We start from the raw sequence: 23265 nt of genomic DNA on the forward strand, positions 1-23265 counted from the left end.
ATTGCCACACCAAAAAATGCCCACTAATATTCAGTTACGTGTGCCGGGAAAAGTAACCCAAAGGAAACGTCAATCGTGAAGCTTTCTCTGAGTTACCATTCAACAGCCATCAACCAACCGTTTGATTTTAAGCATAGGGCCTTTTCATTTTTAGTCGAAGAGGGGGGCATCTTGGGTCATCCCATCAATAGTTGGGATGACCCAAGATGCTTTTAGAGCAGACACGCACATCTGGGGGAAGAAGCTGTCATATGACTCAATATTCTGGGAAGAAAAGCAATTTGGGGCATTTAGCCATCACATTTAGTGATTTTTGTTTTCAATGGATGAACTGACCTGTGAAAAGTTTAGGAAGTCGTTGCATACTACCTTTTTTTCTGAAGGCAGTCTTTTGGCAGGAGTGTAAGAATTTTGTAATGGGTGAGAGGAGTGGGGAGGAAGTGCAGTGAAGTTTGTTCCCTCCAGCCGGAGGTCTGTTGCTGACTGCAGATGTTTACAGATGGATTGATTAGATTTTTTTTTTTTTTTCCCAGTAATGTGAACACTTCCGTGACTGCACATTTCCAGCAGTCACAACCTTGAGTGTTTAGTGTTGTCTTGGCCGTGAAATTCTGGGCATCCATTGCATAAGAACTAGTTCTGTTTCGATTAGCCAACAAGCAGAGTGTTCTTTAACTTTGACAATATGGCCTCTCGCTGTTCTGCTCGTCAGAAAACATCTTTATTGCTGTTTTGTTTTAATATTACTTTATACTGTATCATAGCTACTTGGTGCAACTTAATGGGGGGGGGGGGGTCAAACCTCTGAGCTTAGTTTGCAATCTCTGAAGCCCAAGCTTTCGTGTTCTTGCTGCTTTTTTTTTTCTTTTTGCGTGATAAAGTCTTTGCGTTGTGATGGTGTCGCACACAGTTTTGCATCTGAGGCCTCAAAGCATTCATTCATATTTTTGTTTGCTTGCCACCATAACATATTCTTCTGTACTTATGGCTTGTATTATGTGCACCCATTGTTTTCATCTCCCCCGTATCCCTCATTCTTGGTTCTTGCCATTTTCTTGCAGGCAAGAAGAGGAGAAGCCTAACCATGTGCTTCTGATGACCATCCTTAACCCTGCCTACCCTATCACAGTGGTAAGGTTCAAAAGCTGCTGCCATTGGCATTTTCCCCAAATTAAGATGGGCCGTTTTATCTTGGCGAGCACTTGTTAAAGTTTCACCAGGTTTGCCGCCCGAGATTTCGAGCACCGGTAATGTATCCTCGGAGGGCTCATTCTGGGCAATGCCTTGTGACCCACTGCTCTGCCGGGTTGGCACAGGGGTTGGGGTGCTTGACTGCTATGCCCTGAGAGATGCAGGGTCGAATCCTGGCCTCGGCGGCCACTTTTCGGTGGAGGTGAAAAGCTAGGCGCCCATGTGCTGTGCTATATCGGTACACATTAAAGAACCCTAGGTGGTCAAAAGTTTCGGAACCGTCCTCTACAGCGTCTCTCATAGCCCGAGTCGCTTTGGGACATTAAACCCCATTAACTAAACCGAACCCTTGTGACCCACACTACCATCCTGGCACGTAAAAGCTTGCTAACCAGTTTGGTGTGGGCCATTTTCTTTTGGATGACCTCTGTCAATTGTTTATCCGCAGCATTACTTAGTGAAGTGATGCACCTGACGCATCAAATCCTTCTGAGGCCAGCCGATGGGCATTTTGTTCAATTGAATAATTACTCCCTTATTATCATAAAACGTCCTGATGCATGTCCTCTTTAAACCTGTTTCTCCGATAATTTCGACACCTGTTAGATCTGTCTATGCAGCTTTAGTGAAATTACAGTGCTAGAATCCTGCTTAAAATTCCTGAAGCCGCTGTCTTTTTCTCGCCTGTACTGTTGATGTAGGAAAGAAAGTGCAGACTACTTTTGTGATGATGTTCAGCTTTGTATTTATAGCCACAGCTGTAGTTTGCTAGGGTTTTTGGCGCGAAGCTTTCGACATGCTGATACAGACAAGAGCTGGCTTGTTAAGTTATCTCGGGGAATTTTTTTTTTATTGCTCTTCGTTTGATAGTCAGAATGCACAATTTTAGCCATTGGTTAGAGATGAAAGTGTAAGTGGAGCTCATTTATATGACCCTTCTGCTAAGGGCCTTTGCTGTCTGAGCATGAAAGGAACCAGTAGTTAGAAAAGAAAGGCTGGGCTTGTCAGGCACGCTGTTTGGCCCTGCCATGATGGCTGGCATTCGAACTGCATTTGGGGGGAGAAGGAGGGGGGGGGGGGGGGGGAGACTTACTTTTCCTCATCGGGAGTAATGAATGCCTCATTGCAGTGGGAGAGAGATAACAAAAGTGTGGAAACAGCAAGAACACTTCCGGCAGGCTTAATTTGGCCCAGAAAAATCCCCGTTAGGTGCCTCCAAGCAAAATGTGACAGTTGATAAGAACAGTACAGTCGTGTTTGATAGCCTTTGTGGCTAGAAAACCTATAGCTGGCGTCGGCTTTTCATGCATCTTTTCTTCTTTGAGCTCGTTGGTGATTTATTTTGGCACTTCATTTAATGGGAGTAAATTTATTGTAGCAGTGGTACTGAATAAGTGGGGTGTTGCATAGATGTTCATCTTTCTTCTTTATGTTTAGAGTTCAGTGGTTACTGGCTGCTGCGATTGATCTTTTTTGTTTTTTATTTTTTCTGTGAATCAGTTTTTGGTCTTGTTTTCAGTGTTCTTCAAAACGCATAAGAAATAGGTGTGTGAAGGCCATTGTTGTTTTACACTGTTGCGTGGGACTCTTCCAGCAGCAACGCCTGTAAATTCCATTGTGTACATTTTACTGCACATTGTGTGTAAAGTGTGCTTGCGTGTTCAGTCATTTCTTTTTTTTTTTTTTTTGAAATCCACTGTAGCATGTCAGGCATGTTAGTTGACAGCAGTAGTTGAATGATTACAGCTTTTGTCTACACTTTGTGGGGAGAGTTAAACCCTCGCATCCATACTTAGCAATGCATGCATATTGGCTCAGATGTCACACACCTTCGCCAGGGTTGTTTGGAGTGCAGTGTCTTGTTCACTGCATCTCTTCCAGTGTGGTGTGGAATGTGCGTGATCTCTCTACTCTTTTTGGATATGGGCTGGGGGCAAACGTCTACGCTTCTCTTTCTTTACGTTTCAGGACGTCATTCACACCATCTGCACTCCAAGTGGCAAGGTGCTGAGAATAGTGATCTTCAAGAAGAATGGTGTCCAAGCCATGGTCGAGTATCCTTTTTAATTTGTGTCGAATAGCACTTTGTGCTTTTCCCTGCTTGGTGTTCCTGTGGCCCTCAACTGAGTGTAGTCCTGCAACAGTGGTGAGTGCACTTTGTGAGCTGCTCTTAATTGGAGGTGTTTGTGCAGTGTCAGTTGCCAGGTGGGTAGCATTAGCCTCCGGTGGGCCAGACACATAAAGCAGCTCTCATCAGAAGACTGACGAAAAGCTGCTGATTAGGTGCCGTGTGGCCATTTATTCTCCATAATTGGGAGTTGTGAATTATATCGCTTATTCTTATCTTTCACAGAGAAACGCCATCATGCATGTAAGTGATTTGCAATCAAATATCAATGAGAGGTATGAGCTTTTGAGAGGGTACAGCATATATACATATAGCTCGGATGTAGTGAACTTGAACGAAATATATTAGTGGAAACTTCTGGAATGGAAGCGTCTGGGAAATGATTGATTTTATTCTTGTAGACTGGTGTACATGCTTTAATGAAGGCCTGAAGTTGAGCAGACTGTAAAAGTATTATGGCGACCATGCAGTTTTGTTGATTTAATCGAAGTTGGGCGCATTTATTCTTGGAAAACACCATTGTTAGGATGTCAACCATGTAGCCCTTTCTTTTTTTCTGCACTCACGATTGAAGTACTTCCGGTTCAGGCCCGCGTGGTCGATTGTGTGTGCTCGATTCCGCGGAAGAAATGCTGGCGTCCTTTGGGTGCCAGCGCCTCGATATTCGGTGGCGTTGTGCTCTCGGACAATCCCGTTGTCCGAATCTGCGGTACCGCATGGTCGTGTTTTCTGGAAGACTTGTTGGAGTGGGGGCTTGCGTAGAGCTTGTGACGCGGTTTCGTTTTCGGTGTAGCGCACGAGGGCCCGCTGCCTGCTGGTCGTCGTGACTGGCGTGTAGAGGAAATGGCAGGCGGACGAGGCCGCGGCAGGATCGCGCGTCATATTTTCAGCGAGAATCACCGTCGGTTGCGCTTGTCGCTGTATACGGCGTGCCGTTCGCCGCTGGTGCCCCCTGTGGTTGGCAGTGTCCGTCCTGTGGGTGCCTGCGAAGTCGTCCAAGGCGGTGGCGCTAGGCGTGCTGCTTGCTGGCTGCCTCGGTATTCTCATTGTCGGGAGGAGGGACGCGGGTTATTTCTGTGCTCGCGTTCTTCCTCCTCCCCGGCTCATTTCTTTTCCCGCTGCCTCTGCGACTGACAGCTCTTTCTGTAGTTCTTAACAACTGCGACCCCGCCGCCGTTGACGACGACTACAAGTGGTACGCTGCGACGGGGGGAGACCTATCCGTTTTCTCTTGACGAAGAACGAAACCAGTGGCAAAGACAGCCGCCGGTTGATGCGTGTCTGGGGCGACTCGTGCGCGCGCGCCTTGCGCATGTCGTCATGGGTTAGCGCGCGCCTTTGGCGGGTTCAATGGCTGCGCGGGAAATGCGGCCGCCAGGTGTGTGGAGAGCGAAAGTTGTTCTTGGCGCTCGTTGCTGGAGGCTCGGGGTTGGCCGGAGTACGACGGTCGCACTGCAGCCGCAGAGAGGGTGAATTAGTTGGCGCGTTTATTCGAAGGTCGCGTTACATCGCGCCAGCAGAGCCAAAGTCGAACTTCACAAGCGTAGCCGGTGGTTCCCAGAGCTCCCGTGTGCTGGATCCATTTTTGGGGAACTCCGAAGCTTGTGTTGCTTCGTGGCTCGTAGGCTCGCCCTAGTCCCGAATTTTCAGTGAGCAGCTGCCAAAACAAACACCGTCATATGGCATGTGAGTTGGCTAATGTTTAAAACTGCTTGTAAATGCTCATCGCCGTATTTTTTTAATCTCGAACACCGTGCTTTTTTTTTTTTTCATGGTTAATAAACATGTTTATCAAATCATTAGTGCAACCTCTGGGCATGAAGGCGAAGCGCAAAATGTGCCTGTAGTGGAAGATGGAGCCCGCGGCGTTCTGAGGTCGCGCCTGTAGCGCTGGGTACCGTACTTCTAGCGAGGTGCGTTGCAGTGCGGTTGGTGATAGCGCTTCATTGTCGGACCGTGCGCGCACATGAGGCGGCGAACAGCCTGCTAAGCTTTGCGCTGTGTCGTTCTTATCGCGCGAGCACGCGTCCGGCTTGGATCTACCCGCCCGGCAAAGAAAAACATGGCTGATAACGCCACTGTCTTGTGCCTGTCCGCCTAAAGCCCCGGTCCGCCAGCCTTGAGCATCAGTAACTGGGTGACCGCTTGTCGAGGGGCCCATTTTCGAGTCGTACACCTTATCCAGCTACCTCTCTCAAGGTGCCGTTTTGCTCAATATTTCGGCGAGTGAAATAGCTCTCCTGTTTCTTGTGGGTGGGCACACTCCCCGTAGCTGGATTTCAAACGTATATTCGCTTTATAACCCGCCCCTGATAAAGTAAAAAAAAAAAATCTTGCTGAAAATAAAAGCCCGACAGGCCCATTGTGTGGAGATACTGGGAGAACTTCGAAGTAGCGTTGCTTTAAGGAATGATGGATGGGGGGAAGGGGGGCACATGGGCTGCGATTCTCGAAGCTCGTTAAGCTTCGAAACGGGTCGCGGCTCGGCTCGAGAATTATGAGAGGAAAAAGTAAACGAGCCCTGTCGGTCGTGGCGGAAAAAAGAGCGGCACTAAAGTTTGGTCCTCGCATGTCCGTGGCGGCCAAATGTGCTTGCCTGCTCTCTTATGCTTATATTGCGCGCGCAGAGGTCGTATAATCAGCGCGCGCCTGGCTCGTCGTTATCAGACTTCCTGCATTTCATCCCAGCGGGAGTGTTGGTGCGGAGAGGGTTGGAAGATGAGGGGGAGGGATTAGCGGTAAAATTGCGCCTCGTAAACGGCGCGGTGACTCCCGATGCCCGTCGTAAATAGGAAGCCTCCGTCCTCGCTTGTTTGCGCACATCTTTCTCTTTTCATCATCGCGTCCGCTGTAAGGTGGCGGTGGTGTCGAGCGCGGGTGGGCGCCACTAACGACCTGTTGCCCGCGCCGTCCTTCGCCTTTTGCGAAAGCACACAACATTGGACCGTACGGCAGTGGAGCAAAAGGGCGGGGAGAAGTTTTGCTCCTTGCTTTGTCGATTTTTTAGCTTGTTTTCCGCCGTCTCGGTTCGTCTCCCGTTGACCCCACCGGGCTTTGAATCTTTGATGACATCGTTTAAGGGGGAGCCTATCGCTCTTCCTGAGCCGCTCACCACATCTGGCCCTCTCTTCGTTGCAGCTTTGTGGACGTGACAAAATCGTGACGTTCTTTTTTTTTTTTTTTTTTTTTTTTTTTTTTTTTTTTTTTTCAATGGTAGCACTATTCGGTTTGCCTTTGCCGCTGTTGTGGGTCCTGAACCCGGGGCTCAGGCGAGTGGCGCGCTTGTAATGTCAGCTTGGCAAAGAGACGGATGCCCAGAGCTTGGAAGACTTTCTTGTGTGACTCGAGGCCGTGGTCAAAGTTGGCGAAGTTGGTGCGGACGAGCGGCTGTACCTGGCGGGCATTCTTCTAGTGCCACCGCGCCGCGGTGGTGCAGTGTTGCTTGGGCGCTTGACCGCTGTGCCCGAGGAAGCGGAATCGAATCCCAGCCCCAGCGTCCGCCTTTCAAGAGGGCGAAAAGCATGGCGCCCGAGTTGCTGCGCGATGCCAGTGCACGTTAAAACACCAGGTGGTAGAAATCTCCGGAGCCCTCCACTACGGCATCTCTCATAGCCTGAGTTGCTCTGGGACAACTCCGTAAACTAAAGTATTCTTGCGGCGTGGCTGCCCCTCAGTGGCGTGGGTATCGATGTACCGGGGCCTTCATCTCGTATAACTGAAGCTGACTGCGTCATGTGGTACGCGATGGCTGCTATCAGCGTCACATAAAAGCGAACAGGCTGACTGCAACATTATTGCAAGAAAAGTACAGAATAGTTGACTTTCATGGAGGTTGGTAGCTTTATTTCTTAGAGCTGTGCGAGGAAGGGACCCTGTGTGGCGCGCGCTTTCGCCCAAGCAGTCGCGCCACACTGACAAAGCGACTCTGTCTCGGGCAGTAGAGGAAACTGCGCGCCTGAGTCATTAATGTTTTCACACATAGCAGCGTCGCCGTGGTCCGCTGCAGCCGAGCACCGCTGGTTGGAAAGCGATGCTCCGGACTTGGCGCGCGCGCTGGCAGTGTCGAAAGGGCGAGCCTTCGTGGCGACGTTATTGAATAATAGATGCGGCCTGGAAGCGTAAAACAACTGTACCCTCTCATCCTCTGTTTACTCGTTTTCGTCGTCTAAGTCTAGAGGGACAATGGGCGTCCCGGGGGGTTCACACTTCGCTTCTCGCTTGGCTGCCGGCCTTTCTCTCTCATCGCGTTAATTATTACCAGCGCCGCGGACACTTTCTTTCTGCAAGCTTTGCGCGGTGGAATATTTTGTTCAGTTGAACGTCGTGGCCCCCCTCGCGACGCCATTCATGAATTATTGGCCCGCTCCTCATGGCTTGCCACTTTTTTGTATGCAATGCGCCTTCCGCGATAGGAGCGCCGAATGCGCGCGTGCATTTCGAGCACTCCGCGCGGTTTTATTAAAGCGCTACTGCGAAGCACGACGAACGACGATATTTTGCCGGAGCAAGGGGACTCTTGCACATTTCCCATACAAACGGCCTCGAGCTGCGCGCTGTAGGCACGTGCTGGGTTAAGCCTAACTCGAAACAGCGAAAAAGTGTACAACGGTCGCCGGTTCTAATGAATCGCGTAGAGTGTGCGCTTTTTTTTTTTTTTTTTTTTTTTTGTTTCTCGCGACAACCTCGCTAGCCGGGAGTAAAGTACATTATATCGATGAGACTGTTTCCCTTCATTTGCTGGCATTGGCGTTCTCTACGTATTCCCGTGAACGAAGAGCGAGTAAATGAAACGGAAAGGAGAATTGAAACGGCAAAGTGAGGGTCCCGTCACAGTGTTGAAGAGGCAGAGTACCATGAGGCGCCAATGGCCTCGGGGTCTCCAATTGCGTCTTCCGACGGCTTCCTCGCTGCTCCCAGCCGCTCTCGCGTTGACGAACAATTTTTTCCTGGGGGGGGCGTAGCAAGTTAGTTATTCACGCTTCGATGTCTGTACCGGTCTGGAAACCTTTGGGGAGCTGTTTCCCCTACGGTCCTGGGTGGTCGCAGAAAAGGAAGGCGAGAACGGTGGAAAGGGGTAGTAAAGGAAAAAGCTGAAGTAGGGCGCAGGGTGAAGTGTATTATTAGTGCAGGTTCTTGGCTTTCCAGGCGGCTTTCCCGAATCTCCCATCCTCCTCTCCCCCCCTCCTCAAATTTGTCCAGCTCCCACTCGTCCGCTCCGTCGCTTGCCTGCGAATTTGTCGACCTCGCGAGTGCTGCTTCTGCTTTTTAGCTGCGCCCGGTTCGCGAAGGCGCCCTCCTCGGAAGGGAATCTGATTACCGCGTAGCCTGGCGCGTCGCTAAAACCGCTTCGTACCCAAACGCTGGTGCCGAGAGCACATCGACTCGTCGCATCCATGGACGTCTTCCCCTTCTCCGTTTTTAAATGTAATTACTTACCGCTCTGAACGTAGGGGGCGCAGCGCCCTACCTCGTATCTCGCCGTAGTTGGGCGCCCGCTTGGTGAACGCTGATGGCTCTTAACTGTCGAGGGGTCGTCGGTTGGCTGTCCAGTTATTATTTATTCCCGTTGCCTAAATCCTTTAACCTCGTAGCTAAAATCCCTTCGAGGAGCTGGTGGCAGTGAAAAGACAAAAAGTGTAAATATGTCATCGTCGTCGTAACTCGTGCCGTGTGTGGCCGGGAAAATCTGAACGCTCGCGGGGTGCTGTGGTGCTCGCATATGTAATATATAGGTATAGTTTATATCGTCGGGAACTTCTTAAAGTGCGCGCTAGCGTCCGTCTGTGTGTGCGTGCGTATATATTCGCCCCCTTCGCGGCGTTAATCTTGTCCGCCGCAGAGTAGGAAAAATTTTCTTTGCTCCGAACTCTCGCAATACCGCGACGAGGAATCTGTTGGCGCGACGGAGGCCTGTCGGCCTAATCGTAGAAACCCGCGCTCGGAGAGCTTTTCTTCTCGCTTTTCTGTGGTTTGCATAGCGGAGAAAGTTTTGGCTCGTGCTTCCCGCTCGTGGAGACGTTATCTGTCGCATCGCCGGGGGTAGTGTCTGTGCATCCGTGTGCGTGTAAGGGAGGAAGATATCTGTTGCGGTTAACTGCGTTGTGGCGCGACATTTATGGTACTGTACGGCTGTGCTTGGGAGGAAAATTGTGACTAGTGGCAGGGTAATGATTCTTATAGAGGGTGCATGCTGCGGTCTTCCGCCTCGCTATGCTGGGGGAAAGCTAAATATCTTGGCTCATAGAAAGTTTGGCCGCTCCCGTTGTCGAATAATTTGCTCTCTTGAATATATTTTTTATTTTTTTCACTAACATCGTGAAATCAGTTTGAACCAACCGTGGCTTCGTGTGCGCTTGAAATTTGCCTTTTTGTTCCTTTCCCTCTTTTTCGGCTGTTACCGGGTTTGCGGGTTTTCGGTGCCTTCCCTTTCAACTGAGCCAATTTTCCGCTAGTGCAGGTCCTCCCTGTACGCCTTCGTTGTGCCTGTTTATTATCGGGTTGTCCCCTGTTTATTATCGGCTTGTACGTCCAAGTTTTACCCCGTTTCGTTTCCGTGTGCGCAGCGAAGTCGCGGTTCGTTCGCCCTTCGTTAAGTCGCGAACTTCGCACTATCGCGTTTCGATCTGAGTGTACCTCCACGTTTGGACCCGTGCGCGGCTTCGACCGCCCGCTGTAAAGTTATGCCCATTTCTAAAACCCGACCGCGCACGATTCGCCGCGAATGACGCACGCGTAACGTACGCGACGTGTAAACCGCCGATGGCTTCTTCGCGGGCGCCGTTGAAAGGAAACGCTTGGTTGAATGCCGCGTCGTTCGCCTTCGTGCGCGTTCGACGGACCGAAAAGGATCGGCGTGCTAGCAGCCCGCCATTTTGGAGGGGCAAACGCGCCATTGGCTCTAAGCGTAACAACTGCGCTTTTACGGCTGCCCTCGCAAGCACTGTGCGACTTACTGCCTTCTTCGGGGTAATTACTGGCGCGCTTCTGGAGTCGGGAAATATGGCAGGAGTTTTCATTATCCTCCGGATCAAGAGCTGCGCGATACTCTATCGGGACCACTTTTTTACGGCCCGTCTTTCTGTGCGCTTGCCCCCGCTCTCCTCATCATCCTGAGCGAGTGATTCGTGCGCGGGCGCTTGGGTTTTATGTTTAGGAACCTTGCTTTTGTCTCCTGTCTGCCACGTGAGCGTGGCCTGCTTGTTAGCCATTGTTAGCTTCCGCGGAGCGGAACTGCTCTGGTTGGCGAGAGAAAGAGAGGGGTGTAGAGGAGAATTGGAGGCCGATGCTAATTTTGCCTCCTCCTACTGATTCGCTCTGGGCTTAGTGCGTGCCGTATTCAGCCGCGTGCGAGGAGACCCCTCTGCCGGTCGACTCATTTGTCCAGTTGCTGTTGACGGAATGTGATGTCGCGCGGATGGAGAACCTGCAGATGTACCCAACATGTGGCAGCAGAGCAGTTTCGATTCGGGGCCGAGAGGAAGCAGTTGGAAGGCAATCGATTTCTTTTCGTCGCGGCGCCAGTGCTCGAAATTCGTAGGAAAGATGCGCCTTGCTGTAAGGTAGCGACGGTCGGGATGGTATGTTCCTGTCTTGAAATGTCAGTTTTTTTTTTTTTTTTTTTGAAAAAGAGGGAATGCGCTACCTGCCCTCCCCTCTCGCGCTTTTTGTATTTTCGCGCCTGACCCTTTCGTAACGCGTGGGCCTGGCCCACCTGAAAGCCGGTGTCTCGTGGACAAGGAAGGAGAAAAGGCGAAGGCGGGCAGCAGCGGCATCGCCATGCAAATTTTAGCGGGCACGCATTTCGCATCGCCCGGCGGGCAGCGCACCGCCGTCTTTCCCGACTGTAGCGTAACGTGACTGCTCTCTTCGCTTTGTGGCTACGGGCTTTTTTTTTTTTTCGTTTTATCGCTTATTTTCGCCGCCCTACTCGGAATCGTCCGACGTGCGCGCCGACGGTTTTATTTTTGTTTTATTTTATTTTTTTAGTTTTTTTTGCGGTGGCCGAATGCGACGAGCTGGAATTGCACCCCGTAGCCCATTACGGTTCGTGACGTGCGCTGCGGCATCTGCGTGATTGCGGAGGTTTGGGTTTCGGGCTCAGGTGGACGTGCTGGTGTCGTCGGAAAGGAAGGAAGCCGCCCTGTGTGCGGGCCTTCACGCTTCGTCTTCGTCGGGTGTGGCTGGCGTGACAAACCGGGTGCCCTATGTGACGCATAGAGGTCAGGGTGGAGTGAGGTCAAACTCGACAGCGTCCGAACTCGCCATGCTGAGTGGCTTGACAAGTGCCGGTCGCCGACTTGGCCCAGGCACAGTTGACGTTTTACGGAGCACGCAGTGGGCCTTAACTTCTACCCTAATGCGATTTTAGCGGCATAAACTCCTTAGATGCCGCATCTGCGCAAATGGAAACAAATGTCCTTGCGAGTTCTATTTTCGTTCAGATTCTTGCATGCTGTCGTGGAGTAGTGGCTAGCCCCGGCTCAAGGTTCGTCTCTCGCGGTGAGGGTCCACACTGCCAGCAAGAGAGAGAGAAAAAAAAATCCAGAGCTGAAGTGCACGAATTTCTGCGTCTTGCTGTCGCGTAAGCTGCCAGCTCAAATTTGACGGCTGTTGCTACGTCTCCAGTGATGATGTCGCCCTGAGTATCGCGCAGGGCTCGCTTTTTCCTTTTTCTTTTTTCTTCTGCATTTTCGGCCGCGGGAAATTTGAGCCAGTTATGGCGCCTGTAATCCATATTTCACAATAAAACCACTTGCCTCTGTTGCTTTCCCATCTTGTCACGCTTGTCATCTCGTATCTACTATCGCAGAAAGCTTGTAGACTGCGCGTGCTTTGTTTGGCGATTGGCGCTAGAGCGCCCTCTATTCCGGTGTCTTCCGGTCAGTGGAGGTCACTGGTACTCGCCTCGTGGGACCAAGAGGCGGCAGCGGGTGCGTCGGTTTCCAAGCGCCTGCTCTTGCGATGCGTGAATAGGGCGGTCGCGTCTGCGATTCTCAGGCCTCTTGCCTGAGAGATAACCTGAGTCCTTTCTCGTTCGCACGTGAAAGTAGAGAGGGAAAAAAAAAATTGAAAAGAGACAGTTCCCTTCCGCTGCTTTGCAGGCACACAAACTGCTACTATATGCAAGGCACACTGCGTTCAGCTGCAAAACCAGCGGCTGGCGCAGCCAGTATTTCACCACCAGTGCAGCGTGAATGTACGCGCGCTGGAAAGAGTAGAGAACCAGCGAAGTGATACAATGGGTCGGCACGCTCTACTCATTCCAGCGCGTGCCGACCCATTGTATCACTTCGCTGGTTCCGGAAATACGGATAAATTACGCTCTCGTAACGTGCGACGTGCTCCTGCTATGTCCACCAGCACAGCTCCTTAAGGAAGCTTGTCGACTGCCACTGGTCGTTAAATCGGGAAACTCGTGAAGGTACTTTTGGGCGAGCACCGACTGTGTTTGCCCAACGCTCATACCGGTGGGCTTGTTTGAAGTCCGCCTCTACTCGATGTGATCTCTGTATCACCGCATTGGGTTCGAGCGCGCTGCACGATATGGGTGTTCACTGGTGGAGATACCGCAACGCCACGATCGCGGAGACTGGGTGGATGAAGGGTTTGCATGCGTCGGAGGCAGCTGTGGAGGCCTCGTTGCTAGAACACTATACCGTTGCTCCGCGCAGTCTTTCGTACGGTGGCGCCGCGAGTCGGCGCTAACCGTTTCCCTCTCCTCCCACTCGTAAATTAGGCGCGCGTGTTCTGCGCGGGTTGTGATACGCTTGATGAGCCCGGGGCTGTGGAGTAGTTGCCTCGTCGAAGCTTTCCGCTCCCTTTCGTTCCTCCGTCCAGGCCTCTCTCGTTTGGGGCTCCCAGCGGGACTGTTGAGCGGAAAGCCGCTGCCGCCGGAGGCGTTCTTACAGCTCCCGGGTTTCAGCTGTCCGCGCCCTCGCAAATAACGCCGAATCCTCCCTTTCTCTCGTCAGTTGAGGGATTGCCGATGCTTTGCGCGGAGCCTTTGCAGGCTGTTCGTTGGATCGACCATGTATCGAAAGAGAGGGGCGGCGCAAACGGCGGCTGTGAAAAGTCGTTCGGCGCGTGTGCGCGAGCTGCTCTGACAAGTGCGTGTGGCCGATTAGTTAGAGAGCATTGTGTGTAGGCGTAGCACGATTTTCAGTGCATATTCTGGCCTGCAGAGACGTTCGTTAAACTGGTGAGAGCTGCGCTGGTCTGCATTGCGTCGTTGCGGTATCTTTATTTTTAGCACCAGTATCTGCATACTTCAGAGTAACATATCTTTAAAGCGATTACCACCTCCCAACCCAAAAAAAATGGGCAATACTACTCATGATCCAACATAGTTTCTAGCACGCAAATGCACGTTCATCACGCGCCTCTTAGCTGGTACGGAACGGGGGCGTGGGCTCGTTTACGGATGCAAATTTATCTGCACCCCCCCCCCCCCCCCCCTTTCTTCTATATATTGTCATTATTTTTCTTGGGCACGGCTTCCTTGACTTTATATAAGCGTAGGTTAGGGTCTAGGAAGTCCTCGAGTTGTTTGTTTTCCCCTCGTGGAGAGCGGAATTTCGATGGTGGGCTCCTGCCTTCCGGCTTCTCCCCATCCTCCAAAAGATTGTTGGGCGAAGAAATTCTTCAGGGCAAGGCCATCGGCGCCCCACGTCCTCCTCCTCCTTCGTGGCGCGAACAAATGGTACCACTTCTCTCCTGTGCCGAGCGATTGGAGAGGCCTGGCTGACTGCCTCATAGCAGAGGTTATCTACAGTTTGTTTTCCTTGCAGCAGGGCGGACGGACGGCACGAGAAAGAACCCGCTGTCAGACCCCTTCTGTAAACCACTCCCCGCTAAGCTCCGAGGTGGTGGTGCTGGAAAAAGCTTCCGACCTGAAGAGGAGAGAGGGCGCCTCTCGTTTACCCGGGTTTCGCTTTTATCTCCGCCGGCCCTGTTTGAAGAAGGCTTTTCGAGTGGAGGTAGGCGCCGTCAGATAATGCAAATCTCATCCCATTTGCTGTGCGCACCCCGAGGTGTTCAGAGAGGGCGCTGGAGTGGTGGGGGCATCACAGAAAGCGAAAGTTGAAACTAATGAGGCAGATATAGTTGCTGAGCCAACTGCGATGTTTTATTAGTGCGTGCAACAACCTCTGCTAGAGCGTACAACGCTCGAGCGGCGACTTTGACTTGCCTCGCACGTGCGGTGCGATTTTTCGCCACTGTCGAACATTAAGCGCCGTTTCCATCGTGTGGTTCCATCGAAATTCTCATGTTGCCTGAGGAAATTATTTTTCACTTCCCGCCCGTTCACTTCCGGTGCCTAATGGCTAGCATCGATTGCGTGAATGAAATGAGCACTGCTCCTATTTTTTGTTATTGTTATTTTTGTTTCGAACAGTCGCTACCGCTAGCTCTTTTGTGTAGGGGTCAGTGAGGTCTCCTCGTGTTTCCTTGGCGTCCTTTCTTGGTCTCCTTTTTTTTTTTTATTCTCTTTATTCATGCAATGTGCCTACGAGCCCCCGGAAGGACAAGAAAAGAAGTAAACGTCTGCGCTTGCGACACCTGCTTTGTCCGCTGCAATAAAACCGACAGTGTGCGCGTGCGTGTGAAAAAAAAATAAAAAAATAGCGATCGAGAGATCGATGTCGTAACCAAAGCGCTAAGCGGCCGTTTATTGTCAGAGGCGACGGTCGTTCGCGCAAGGCTTTCTGGGAGGTGTGTCGCGTCGTGGCACTAAATGTGTAGGAGGGTTCTTGGGCTACGACCATATTCACGATGCACACCGTGCAACTCCCCAGCAGGCGGCTTGTGTTATGGACTGCGAACCGAGGACGCGGCAGTGCGGGGAAGTAACTCGCATTTGGCCGGAACGATGAGCGAGCGCTCTTAATGGACACGGTGCTAGGGGAAGCGAGACGGTCGGAAGTGACGTCCAGCGTAGCGCAAAAGTGGAAAGACCGTTCGAACCGCTGCAATTGCCGTTGTCCTGTATGTGTATAAAAATGCTCGCCTCACAATAGTACCTCGGGGAAAAGCATATCAGGGGGGTAGCTTATTCGGATCTTCATAACAGCCGTTGCACTGGCAGTCAGAAAACGTGCATGCTGTTTCGCCAATTCGCCAGGTGTCTCCGCTTTTGTTCAGCACTGTAATGCAGCATGTATTAGTACGTGTAGGGAGGTGCAAGGTGGTTGGCTGTGACGTCAGGGCGAATGCTTTGACATTGTTGGTTGGGAGACCTCCGCTGAGGGTCAATTGTCGTTTCGCGCGTGAGATTTGCGTGCCATACTGATAATGTATTGGGCCCATCCGGGTCAAGTGTGTCCCCGTACCTAAGGTCGTCGGGCCAGGACAAATTCCTAAACTGGAAAAGTTGAGGAAACTGTGTGTAAAGGGCGCCTCTGCGTTCCTAGAAGAACGTGTACAGCTCATTTCGTCGAGTTATGGGACGTCGGAAATTCGTCTTTCGAACGACGGAGGGTGTAGTACTATGCACAATCTCGACACCTTCAACAGCTCTCGCGTGCGCGCGCCTCATCACGGGGTAGTGACAGCGGTATATTACGCTTGTAAACAGCCGCCTTTTTGCGACGAGGCCGAGTTGTTAATGCGCAAAGTGAGGCACGTTAAGACGATGAGGGCTGCGCTGCTCTCGGCTGGGTCTTCCGCCCCGACCGTTAAGCCGTGCGCGAAGTGCTCTCGGGAGAGACTGGGACGACGCAGTTCCGCGAAAACGTACCGCAGATGGGTGGGCGTAAACCGCAAACATGCGCTAGTAAATCTCCTTCCGCTCCTCCTCATCGACGAGTCTAGTTTTTTCCCTTTCGCGTCGCTTTTGTTTTTTTGCTCCTTACAGCCGAGCTCGAATACGACAGATCCGGGGTCCTCGAGCGAGGAGGACCGGTAGGTCGATACTGCGTGCTTTGAGTGGACCTCACTGATGCGTCTCACCTAGTAAGTTCCTCCATCGCGTGCGTCTTATGGATCGCTGCATTCGCTTTTCACGAGACAAACTTGCCGCTATTCTAAATGCAATCGTGCGAATAAAGAGCGTTGACAAAACGTGCTTGTCTCGGGTTCTCGAGTCGGTCCGTTTCTTTCGGCAAGTTCCCAAACTCCTCTGCTTTGCAAATGAAAGTTTTGTCTCTCTCTCTCAAACGGAATACAGTTCACGCACCGCTGTACAGAAGCAGCTTCTTGCGCTGTTGTGCGGAATTCGTTAGCCCTCCGCCTCTTGCAGTGCAGTTTTAACGTCGTCCTTTCTCCTTCTCTACGCAGATGTTTCCACGTATTGCTTGTCCATATATGTTGACGGGCGGGCATTTCGACAGTGCAGTTTGCACGCTCGCACTATCCTCCTCTCTGCGTTGCTAGTCGGCGGTTGTTATGCACGCGGTCAGGGTGCGCAAGCAGGTCGGAATGTCGGCGCACCGCACAGGTCGCCATGGGGGGCACGAAACTTGCTTTCCGACCGGCAGCCAGCTTGACTTATGCGGCCAGCCGGCCCTGACGGCCGTGCGAATGAATGCGTCCGTTCGCGTTCCGCGCGTCGCGAAGGACGCCGGGGTCGTGCGCATCGGCGTGTAACCTCGTGGGCAGCGAGCGACATTACTCCGACGTCGTGAGACGCATTCTCTGGTGTCCTCCCCCTTCATTACCCTGTGTAAACATACAACACGTCGCCGACGGTGTAATCTGGCGGAAGATATCCGCAGTGCGGTGTTCGCAGTGCGGCGAAGGCATCGAGGCCCACCTAGGTGTAGCGTTTCTGCTTGCTGCCGCGAGTTGGCTACCCCCTCCCCTCTTTCTCCTACTCCTAGCTTCCCCGGGAAACTAACGGCTACTGTTTTGTAGTGGGCTGTCTTGCTTTCAAATATCAGCTGAGTATAGGGGAAATGAGTTTGCCTATTGTGTTGAGGTGCTGCGTTTTTTTTTTTTTTTTTTTTTTTTTTTTTTTTTTTTTTAGACCTTTGTAAGTCGCTTTGGCGATTGTGTCATTTCCAGCGCATATGCATACTTGCTTGCTTTTTTTTATACTTTTATGTACGAGATACTCGTCTCCTAGAAGTGAGCGATCGGCATTGGATGTCCAAAACGAAAGCTCCGGGACGGCAGTGGGGGAAGGTTGTCTGACGCGAGAGAGAATTTGACGCTTGGGCCGACGCGGATATTCTGCACCGTTATCTAATCCTTGGAGGCCGGACCGAGGGGCGTTCTTCGCTGCGTACGCACTCGATGCATGAATACCGCCGGTGGTGGTGAGTGTATATGGACCAGGTGGCCAAAAACGAGTAGGGCACTCACGACTTTCCTGCACCATGCCGGAGTACGTATGTAACGTGTCGAGGCGCCTTGCGCGGATGCCCAGTGCCCGCTTGCTCGCTGCGGTTCCCCTCGCTCATGCTGCAGTGGCTCGTCATTAGGGATTCTGAGCGCGCGCGTACTACACGAACAGCGTTCGGTTGGCCAGCGCACCAATACGGCGCCGGGGCAAAATAAAAAATAAAGTGACAGCTGAGTTGTCCTTGAAACAGTCGTTTGTTCCTCCGTTGCGGCATATACCGCCTTTTGTGCCCCCGTCCACAATTAATGGGATTGAGAGTGGTTCATTTCCGCATTGGTCGGTCGCCTGGGGCGGGGTGCTTGCGCAAGCCGTGGTCTGTAATAACGGCCGGAGCGCACGCTGGTCGGGGGCAGTCAGAAGGAAGGGGTAGCAGCCTTTGTGGCGTAATGCCGGCTGCAGATTTTCTGGTCTGGGAAAGAGGGATGAAAGCCGCCGCCAAAGCGTCACCGCAGTGCCTGCTCTGTATGCTCGGGAGACACGCTACGGTGTCGGCGTGGCAGTAGCCGTAGTTGGCTTGGTCGCACGCTCGCTGGGCCTATGCAAATCACCGCGCCTGCGTTTGCCTTATGCGTGACAGTCTTTTTGGCGCACACCATGTGGCTGCCGTATAGAGTCTTCGTTGCGGTCTTAATACGGCTTATTCGATTGTAGGCATGGCGCTCGGGTTGCAGTCTCATTGTTTTGTTGTATTTGTATTTTCTTTTTTTCTCTCGCTGGCATGCGCTCGCGTCAGAATGTAGGTCGATTTACGTGGTGCCGTCCTAGCAGTTGTTCGTTTGCCCCTCTCCGAGTGTTCGCTTCTTCATATGAGGGGCTGCTCGTCGTTTGCTGGGCCGATCCGAAGCGCCGTAAGTTCTTCCGCTTGTACAACTAACTATAGGTGAGCCTGTTGTTGATTGTGGCCGTTCCTTTCTTTAATCTTGGGCGGTGGCGTATCCAGAAACATTTTTCAGGTTTTATACGCGCCGTCAGTCCAAGAAATGTTTGGGAAAAGTCCGAAAGAGGGGGTATGGAAGGGCAGAAGGACAGCAATGCAGCTCTCGTGAGGTCTAGTGTCCGAAGTCTAGCGAACATTTTTCTGCTGCATCTCCTTCCTTCAAGCTTACCTGTGTAACACGGACAGCGGCCCTTTCCCTACACCTGGGCCAGGCAGACAGTTAAAGACAGTTAGTGTGTCCAAATACAAATTTAAACTCACCGAAAGGTGGCAAGCTAGCCGCAGAACGCATTATATACTTGCGCATTAATAAAAAGCAAAAACCCCCGGCTGCTAGTCGTTTTTTTTTTTTTTAAGGCTCCACCTCGACAACAATCACCCCTTTGTGCGCTCGGGCCCTGGTGGTCCGTCTCTGCTGCTTGCCGTCATCCTTGAGCGTTTTTCTTTCTTTTTTTCTTTCTCTCCACGGAACAATAGTGCCGCTTCGTCTCTCCCTCGCAGACCTTTATTTGAATACGCGCCTGCTTAAGGGCTTCTTCGCTCCTAGGAATGAGACTCGCGCATTGTGCATAATAATAACGATGATAATAGACCCCGGACCCGCTCGGACCGGGATGATGAGGGGCGAAAGGCTTTCGATCCTCTCGCTCTGCCCATTTGGAGTGACCCGGTTCATGAAAGAAGCCTCGAGAACGGAGGAAAGGAATTAATGAAGCGGAAATGGAGGAAGCAAGCGAAACGAGGTGTTGAGACGAGACTCGCAGCCATTGTTGACCTTCTGTGCCTCGGTTTGTGCGTTGCCTGGGTTGCCATGTCTTGCCACCCACGAGCTTTGAATGCAGGGGTTCATTTTGGAAATCTTGAATATAGGAAATGCGAAAAAAAAAAAATAAATGCGGCATTGCCAGCTATAGGAAAGTACAGAGGAAGTTCGAAATGAAAAACAGTTCCCTTCCCTTCCCTCCCCGCTGTTTTTTCGGGCGACGAGTCACGCAAACCGGAGCGCTATTCTCGGGTATTTTTTTATTTCGTGAGTTCTGTGAGTTCTGCAATTTGTTTTTTCCTTGCGACGTTAGAGAGCCTGTCAAAAACAAAATGCGGGCAATAAAGGGACAGAAAACACCTGTCGCGCGTTTACGATCGCTTTCTTTTTGCGACGACGGTTTCGTTTCTTGATTTCCTTTTCCGTTTCCCTGTTTTTGTTTTCTTTTTGGTTCCAGTGCTCTCTCCTCCCTGTTTCTGTCGGGCTTGTATGTCGTTATCGTGTCTCGGCGTGGCATATTCGTCGACGGCCGTGTGCTGTTCTCTCGGGAAGGCGAACACCGTCGCGGACGACGCGCACAGAATGCGCGCCCCCAAGACGCTCTTCGCGGAACTATTAACCTGACGTTTGTGCCCTCGGCGCCTTGATGCTTACCTACCCTCTTCGTTAAGGCACGCTTGTCGCGTTTCTGTTCCTTCCAGGCGGCTTATATGTTTGGCGCTTGTTCGCCGTCGTTTTTTGTTTTGTTTTTTAATATACAGGGATTTGAATATTTGGGGGCTGGGATTTAAAACATTCCTATGCACAATCTACTACACCATTCGAGCTGAAATAACGTTCACAAAGTAGCAAAATATCGTCTACGTTATCTGATAAGTGATTCAACATCGGTACTTGCCTAGATTTCTCGAAATCGAGAAATCTAAGCAATTACCGATGTTGAATCACTTATCAGATAACGTAGACGATATTTTGCTACTTTGTGAACGTTATTTCAGCTCGAATGGTGTAGTAGACTGTGCATAGGAATGTTTTAAATCCCAGCCCCCAAATATTCAAGACCCTGTATATATATAACACGCTTGCGTGGCACGCTGTGCAGAAACGATGCAGTTTCTGCGCCGGGCATGTCTTACTTGACCTGTCTACACGACGCCCGCGCCATTTCTTTTTTTTTTTTTATATATATATACGTACGGTCGCGCATCCATATTTCAATGGACCTGTCCGTTACGTTCCGTCACCGCCATTCTGTTTGCAGTTCCCGTTTTCTCTCCTCGTTCGTAATCGTTTATTTTCCTGCCACTCGGGCGATCCTGATTTTTCTTTTTTATCATTATTCCTCGAGTGGTTAGGAAAGCGGCACAGTGATTTAGTGCCTTCAAAGTACGACCTTCGAGTCTCCAGTTTCTGAATACCCCGCTCAGGATTTTCCCTAACACGACCATCTTTTTTGATTGGGCGTTTTGCGCCTGCTCATGTTTTCCTCTTTCGTTCTTTTGCGCTCTCATCCATTCAGTTCAGAGAAGTGCCGCTCGCCTTCCGCTTTAAATAATATAACGTCGTCGCGGCGGCGCTCTTTTATTCATAAAACGCGAGCAGCTCGGGCTTGCACGAACCTCTTTCAAGAGAGTGCGTGGAGGGAGAGGAGCGACCCGGGTGTGCGTTTTGGTCTGCAGGGAGTAAAGAACGGATTACGTCGAGCTCGCGCGCCGGCTTTCTTGCTTCGCGACAAAAGGCTTAGCCCCGGTCCATTCGCGCGTTTCTTGCTGTTATTTTGCGACGAGAAGGAAAAAAAAAGGGGGGGGGGGGAGGGGGTTGCAGCCAACGAGATTGCTTCTCTCTCTGGCGCTTGGTACCGCGCGTCTTTTACCAGTTTCCCCTGCACTTGGCTGTGTATTTATCCCCTCTCTTGGCCGCCCGGGGCTGTCGCCATTTTTCCTAGAAGCGCTACAGTTGTAGGTGATAGCAAGTGACGCTTGTTGCGACGTAACATCTGCGTAACGCTTGCACCCATTGGTTACAGTGGTCCCTTCTCGCCGCCATAACTGGGTAGTGTCGCGATTTGGGTCCGAGTGTTAAGGCTCCGAGTCCACTTTGATTTTATAATGTATAGTAACAGTCATAGTACAAAACAGAACATCGGCACGGGGGCCGAAAGCTGCTATCTACACTCGACTGTCCTCAAACAGCGACGGCCAGGGAGATTCCGCCGCATCGCCTCGGGGCGAGAAGCACTGCCCTTGGTGGTCTTTTCCTAGGAAATCGTTGGCACTTGAACTGCCCAATCCAGAGGCAGCGCCATGGTCTCCCGCTTCGAGTCTATTGCGGCTCGAGGGGGAGAGGAGGCGCCACAGAGTCCGGACTTGTCGGACGCCGAGGCTTCCCCTCAGATCGCCGATGCCATGCGGCGCAGCACCGAGGCTTGGTTGCTGAGATTCACTAGTTGCTATATAGGATTCTTTCGCCGCCAAGCAACCGTGTAGCACCGTGAAGCCAACCCGACGGGCACTCGGGTGCATTGCATAATTCCTCGCAGGGACGGCCTGCCGCGCTATGTGTAAGCAGTAGCCACGGCGGCTTATTTCTATTAGGAGAGCCTACGTAAGCACTTTTCGACAGCGTTTCCTGTCTGGCTGCTCGACTCCTGCGAAGACGACGTATGGCTTCATTTCACAGCATGGTTGCTCAATGCTCATGCGCCACCTTCGCGCAACTTTGTCAAAGCTTATGTAGTAACTCTACGATTAACTTCATTCTCCGGTATCGATGTCAGCGCTTCGTTAGTGGCGGGGCTCTGAAGCGAGCGGCGGCGGGACTCTGCCTTAACGAACGCTGGTCTTCGGGAGGCCGATAACGGTGTTTTGGATGGTTACACGCTCCAGCTGGCCGCGTGTGCCCCTTTGCCGCCTTCTAACGAAGGTAGAGAGGGAAAGGAAATAAGGAGGGTTGGTGTGGTCTCGCATGGTCTGCACTGCTCTTCAAGGACGCCGTTTGCATTTGCTTCAGCAGGTGCCTCTCTACTGAATGAACAAGGTATCGACGCGAGCGCTTTGTTCAGCTGAGGTGTTCGTGATACGGCATTGACTGGGTTTGCCGTGTGTACTTGGCTGCAACTCTGCACCAGATTGACCCTCGTAGGTTCACCGACAAATTCCCCCCCCGTCATCTTCATTCGTTATTCCAGATGTCAGTATGTGGAGTTTAAGAGTCGATTGAACGGCTTTTTGCGAATGCTGTTCAGCAGCACAGGACGTATATTTATTCTAGACAATTGGATTTGAAGATGAAAAACGTTTTTTTTTTTTTTCCCTCCACGTTTGATTTAAACTTACGACGTCGAGCTCAAGAATGACTGTGATTGCGATCGAGGTGAAAAGCAAGGCGTCTGTGTGCTGTACGATATCAGTGAACTGTAAAGAAACTCAGGTAGCCCAAAGAGCCCTCCACCCTGGCGCCCCATCGTAGCCTGAGCCCCGCCGGGGTGGCGCAGTGGTTATGGCGCTCGACTACTGTGCCCAAGGACGCGGAATCGAATCCCGACCTCGGCGGCCGCTTTTCGGTGCAGGCGAAAAGCTAGGCGCCCTTGTGCTGTGCGATGTCAGTGCGCTTTAAGCATCAATTTCCAGTGCACGTTAAAGGTCGCAATCTCTATATAGTCGAAATTTCCGGAGTCCTTCACCACGGCGTCTCATAACCTGAGTCGCTTTGGAACGTTAAGCCTCAAAACTAAACCATCGCAGCCTTAGTCGATTTGGGACGTTAAGAACACCATAAACCAAACGAAACCGGACACCTTGATTATCATCTGAGATGAATGTGGTTGGTGTTCGTGTGCAGAAAAAAAAAAAGAAAAAAAAAAAGCTTGTTTGGCCTTTGTCGCGTAAACAGCTCTCTATTCTGCA

General features: G+C 51.5%; 1 protein-coding gene across 3 annotated transcripts in view; it reads left to right on the top strand.

Moving 5' to 3' along the window:
* The window catches only part of sm (heterogeneous nuclear ribonucleoprotein L), a 124004-nt gene that overhangs the window by 12172 nt on the left and 88567 nt on the right, over positions 1–23265 (top strand). For all 3 annotated transcript variants that reach the window (XM_084581950.1, XM_084581951.1, XM_084581952.1), the window contains 2 exons: positions 1062–1131; positions 3160–3245. In XM_084581950.1, coding sequence (XP_084438076.1) covers positions 1062–1131; positions 3160–3245 — 156 coding nt within the window. The remainder of the gene's footprint in view (positions 1–1061; positions 1132–3159; positions 3246–23265) is intronic.

The sequence above is a fragment of the Amblyomma maculatum genome, chromosome 10 (genome assembly GCF_055883805.1).
Source record: "Amblyomma maculatum isolate TAMU_Amacu chromosome 10, ASM5588380v1, whole genome shotgun sequence".
Lineage (NCBI taxonomy): Eukaryota > Metazoa > Arthropoda > Arachnida > Ixodida > Ixodidae > Amblyomma > Amblyomma maculatum.